This window comes from Haliaeetus leucocephalus, unplaced genomic scaffold, assembly GCF_000737465.1.
Source record: "Haliaeetus leucocephalus isolate CR32 unplaced genomic scaffold, Haliaeetus_leucocephalus-4.0 Scaffold519, whole genome shotgun sequence".
Lineage (NCBI taxonomy): Eukaryota > Metazoa > Chordata > Aves > Accipitriformes > Accipitridae > Haliaeetus > Haliaeetus leucocephalus.
The window spans coordinates 1-5,302 of NW_010972955.1; the positions used below are offsets into that span (position 1 = coordinate 1).

The 5,302-nt window shown below is 57.3% G+C and overlaps 1 protein-coding gene across 1 annotated transcript; it reads right to left on the reverse strand.

Annotated features, from left to right (window-relative positions):
* Positions 1–3: 3 nt before the first annotated feature.
* On the reverse strand, positions 4–5,169 carry LOC104837340 (serine/threonine-protein kinase WNK3-like; the record flags this gene model as incomplete). Its single annotated transcript, XM_010576385.1, has 11 exons — positions 4–54; positions 169–285; positions 376–1,644; positions 1,718–1,893; positions 1,963–2,152; positions 2,676–2,895; positions 2,969–3,057; positions 3,142–3,299; positions 3,368–3,588; positions 3,668–3,840; positions 4,979–5,169. Coding segments are annotated over 11 exons (2,855 nt in total), but the record flags the coding sequence as incomplete, so codon positions are not given.
* Between the last annotated feature and the right edge of the window lie 133 nt (positions 5,170–5,302).

Here is a 5,302-nt window from a genome sequence, read left to right on the forward strand (position 1 = left end):
CAGCTCTTCCACGAACTTCTCCCGCTCGCCCTCCAGCACGAAGTTGTCCTCAACCTTGAGGGTGGGTTTGGGGACATTTTGGGGGATGACACACGACACCCCACATTAATTTGGGGGGATTTAGGGGGTGAGGAGGAATTTGGGGGTTTGGGGGAGGGGGGGGGTCACCATGTAGCAGGCGATGTCCTCGGGAGCGTCCCCATCGGCATCAAACTTGAAGGTCACCATCTTGCTGTCGTGGGTCTCCAGCTGACACTCCACTGTGTTGTCCCCAGGGGACGAGACCTAAAGGGTTGGGGACATGAGTTATGGGGTGTCCCTGTCCCCCCCCTCAATAAAAGTCCATCTGTGTCCCTCCCCCTCCCCGCCCCCGACCTGGAGGACGGTCAGTTGGAAGCGAGGAACCCTCTCTGGGCGAGGGCAGGAGGCTCGGCGTTGCCGGACACGGTCGGGTTTGGCACCGGGAGGTTCGGGGACGGTGGTGGCCTCAGGGACGCGGAGGAAGGGCACCGGATCTGAAGGGTTGGTGGCAGACGGCGGGGGATCGGCGTGCAGGGACAGGTCTTCGGGTTGTGGACCTGCTGGGAGGGTGGGGAGCTGTGGTGGTGGCATCCCTTGGGTTGGTGGCATCCCAGATGTTGGTGGTGGCATCCCGGATGGTGGTGGCATCACTGGAGCTGGTGACATCCCCATGGTTGGTGGCATCCCGGATGGTGGTGGTGGCATTACTGGAGCTGGTGACATCCCTGGAGCTGGTGACATCCCCATGGTTGGTGGCATCACCGGAGCCGGTGACATCCCCATGGTTGGTGGCATCCCTTGGGCTGGTGGCATGCCAGACAGTGGTGGCATCCCAGATGGAGGTGGCATCCCCACGGTTGGTGGCACCCCTGCAGCTGGTGCCAAGCCAGGTAGCAGTGGCATCCCCACAGCTGGTGGCATCCCAATGGTTGGTGGCATCTCTGGAGCTGGTGGCATCCCTGTGGTTGGGGCCATTGCCACGGTTGGTGGCATCCCTGGAGCAGGTGACACTCCCACTGTTGGTGGCATCCCTGGGGTTGGCTGTGGCTGCATGGTGGGGATTGGCTGTGGTGGCATCCCAGCTGGTGGTGGCATCCCTGGAGCTGGTGGCATCCCTGGAGCCAGCTGCGGCTGCATGGTGGCTACCAGTTGTGGTGGCATCCCTGGAGCCGGTGACATCCCTGGCACCAGCTGTGGCTGCATGGTGGGGACTGGCTGTGGTGGCATCCCTTGGGCTGGTGGCATCCCTGGAGCTGGTGGTGGCATTGCTGGAGCTGGTGGCATCCCAGTTGGTGGTGGCATCCCAGTTGGCGGTGGCATCCCAGTTGGCGGTGGCATTCCTGGAGCTGGTGGCATTCCTGGAGCTGGTGGCATTCCAGTTGGTGGTGGCACCCCTGGAGCTGGTGACATCCCCGGAGCCAGCTGCATGCCGGGCACCACCGATGTCATCATTGGACCCGGCGCCCCAGGAGCTGGTTGCAGCCGTGCGACCACCACTGATGACATCCCGCGGCTCTGCGTCACACCGACCCCCGGCTCCCCGTCGATGCCGGGTGGCTCTGGCACTGCTGTGGTGGCACCTCCAGTGACATCTGTTGATGTGCCCTCCACCCCGTAGGTGACCTGGGGGTCAAGGTGCTGCGGTGGGCGGTGGTGCCAACGGTCCCCAACCCACCCCGGCGTGACGGGGACTTACCGGCACCTGCAAGGGGATGGGACGGCCACAGGTAGGGGATGCCCCATCTTGGGGGGGTCCTGGTGACCCTCGTTGGTAGCACCCAAGGAGCTGTGGTGTGGGCTCAGGCGCCCCAGTGAGACAACAGGTGCTGGTGGCATCTGAGATGGGACCGTTCTCCAAAAGCCCCTCGCCTGCTGAGGAGCAATCAGGGATGAGCAATTTTGGGGGGCCACCAGCCATGGGGTGGAAGCTGGGAATCTCACCAGCAGTGAGGGGCTGTTGCCGGAGCAGCTGCTGACGGACGTGTTGGTCCACCTCGGTATCCTCATTTTCAGGGAGCCCCCGACCTTCCGCTTGCTTCTTCTCCCGTGTCTTCCTCACCAATGTCAACCGGTCTCGGATGGATTTGGCGACGGCTTTGGAGTCGCTTTCATGGAAGAAGCCGGATTTCACCTGGTTGGGGGAGAAAATGGGGTGTTTGTGGGGAGCAGGTCGTGGTGAACTTGGAGAACTGTTGGCTTTGGAAGGGTTGAGGGGCCAACCGTAGGGTTCATTGGTGAATTTTGGGGTGTCATTGACTTTGGAAGGGGTTCAAGATGAAGTTGAGAGGCCAACCATAGGGTTCATGGTGAATTTAGAGGATCGTTGGCTTTGGAAGGGGTTCAAGATGAGTTTGATGGGCCAAATGTGGGGTTCATGGTGAATTTTGGGGTGTCATTGACTTCAGGAGAAGTTTAAGATGAATTTGAGGGGCCAACTATAAGAGTTCAGGCTGAATTTTGGGAAGTCATTGACTTTGGGAGAGGTGCAAATTCAACTTGAGGGGCCAACCGTTGGGTTTGTGATGAATTTGGAGGTTCTTTGACTTCGGGAAGGGTCAAGACAAGTTGGAGGGGCCAAGCCCAGAGGGGTTTTGGGGTCCCCCCCGAGGGTTTTCAGCCCCCAGACGCCACCCCTGGACCCCCGCGCCACTCACCATCTCATAGGCCACCTCCTCGGGGACATCGGCCTCCAGGTTGAAGCTGAACTCAATGGCCTCGTTGTCCTTGTGCTTCCCCTTCAACTTCTTGGGGTCCTCCACCCAAAGCCGGAGTGCCAAGGAAGAGTCGAACCCCCCGTCATCCTCTGCCAGCTCCACGCGTAACCCCGTGTCCTCGGCGAAGAAAGCGTGGTTCAGCAGGTCACGGATGGAAAGCCTGCGGGCGACGGCGTGGTCAACAGCAAGGCATCACCTAGGAGGTCCCCATGCGGCACCCCCGCTTCTCCCACCTCTCTGCCTTGTTCTGCCGGATGCAACCTTCGATGATCTCCTTCACCTCCAGGTCCGTCACCTTGTCAAAGCTGGCCGGCTTGATACCCTACAAGAGGAAGAACCACGGTGACAATGCCACCACCATGGTGGTGGAGGGTGTTGGCACACACCGGCAAGACCGGGAACCCACGCTGGTGACTTTGCGGTAGATCTGGGCAGCGTTTTGGCACTCGGAGTAGGGATATTCAGAGGTGCCCATCTCCAACATGCACATCCCGAAGGCGTAGACGTCCACTGACTCATCGTAACGTTCCTCGTACATCTCCGGTGCCATAAATTCCGGCGTACCTACGGGATGGTTGGTGAGACCCATCAACTGGTGACCGGTGGGCGCGCTTCGGCACGGCGGGTCTTACCGATGACGCTCTTGGCGAAGGAGGTCCGCATCAGGGTGGCCAAACCCAAATCACCGATCTTGACAGAACCCGTGGGGCCGGTGATGAAGATGTTGTCACACTTGAGGTCCCGGTGAATGATGGGTGGCGTACGGGTGTGGAGAAAGTGGAGACCCTTCAAGATCTGCCGGCACCAGCTCCGTAACACCTTGGGCTTCATCACCTTGAACCTCTTGAGATACCTGCGGGACAGGATATGCTGACCCGCCGTCATCTCCCCAGCTTTGCCATGCCCACGTGCCGCAAAACACTGTCACTTACGTCTTGAGGGTGCCGGAGGTCATCAGTTCAGTGACGAGGACAATGCACTTCTTGCCCTTGACCGTGGACTCCCAAGAGTCGTAGAAGCGGACGATGTTAGGGTGCTGCAACCCCTTCAGCATCTCTGCTTCTTCCTTGAACCGTTGTTGCTCCACCTTGGTCAACTTGCGGTCCTGGTAGAGGTGGGGGGGGGGGGGAGGAGCAACGTCAAACCCACCCCAGATTCAAGGATCATCATCATCAGTTGCCATCACCAGCCAAGCTGAGTGGCAAACCCCATCCTGCCACGCCGCAAAGCTCTTTCAATTCCCTGCAGACCATTTGCTGCTCGTTAAAAGAGGCCGTAATTAATTCACCGTGGCCTCGTGCCCAACATCAGGAGCTGCCAGGATTCACTGGTGCCTTGGGATGATGAATTTAAGAGTTTCGGGAATTAATTTTGAGGGTACGTTGAGGAATCTGGCAACTTAAAAGGGTAAATAAATTTGGCAGATAAATGGACAAATTTGCGGTGAATTGAAAAGATTTAGGGGTGCTTAGAAGGGGACCTTGCACATGGGTGTAGCATCAAGGACTTTGGAAAAATGAACGTGGGATATATTGAGGGGTCAGAAGGGTTAAACGAGGGAATCGATGAGTTGGAGGGGCCAACTGTAGGGTTCATGGTAAATTTGGGGGGGTCATTGGCTTTGGGAGGGGTTCAAAATGAGTTGGGGAGGGCAACCATTGGGTTCATGGTGAATTTGAGGGGATTATTTGGTTTGGAGGGAGGTCACTGATGAATTTGAAGGGCCAACCATAGGGTTCGTGGGTGAATTTGGGGGGGTCATTGACTTTGGAAGGGGTTGAAGATTAACTTGAGGGGCCAACCATAGGGTTCATGATTAATTTTGGGGTGTCATTGACTTTGGAAGACCTTCAAGATGAAGTTGAGGCATCAACCATTGGGTTCATGGATGAATTTGGGGGTGTCACTGACTTTGAAAGGGGTTCAAGATGAAGTTGAGGGGCCAACTGTTGGGTTCATGATGAATTTTGGGTAGTCATTGACTTTGGAAGGGGTTGAAGAAGAGTTTGAAGGGCCAACTGTAGGATTCACAGTGAACTTTGGCACGTTGTTGACTTTGGAAGAGCTTCAAGTCGAATTTGAAAGACCGATCACAGGTTTCCTGGGGAATCATTGACTTTGGAAGACCTCCACGAGGAATTTTGGATACCGCCCGCCTTTTTAAGACCGATTAATTAACCCACCCCCCTTTAACGAAGCCAAGCCCCGGCCTCCCCAAAAAAGGGACCATTTTGGGGGCTCACCTGGAGCTCACACCAAGCCACCTCCACCCAAGTATCGGTGTCGAAACCCTTGAAGACCGTCTTGAAGGCTCCACGTCCCAACTCGATGTCGAACTTGAGGAACCTTCCCCCCGGCGAAGTGGCCACCGCCTTCATCTCCGCTTCTTCTTCTGCTTCCTCCCTTCCCCCGGCAGCCCCCCGAAATTCGAGGTCTCCCCGAAATTCGAGATCACCCCGAAATTCGAGGTTTCCCCGAAATTCTGGGTCTCCTCCATCACTTGGTGGGTCTCGTTCTTCATCCTCCAATAACTCTACGCTCTTCCGGAAGAAGCGTTTTGGGGGGGC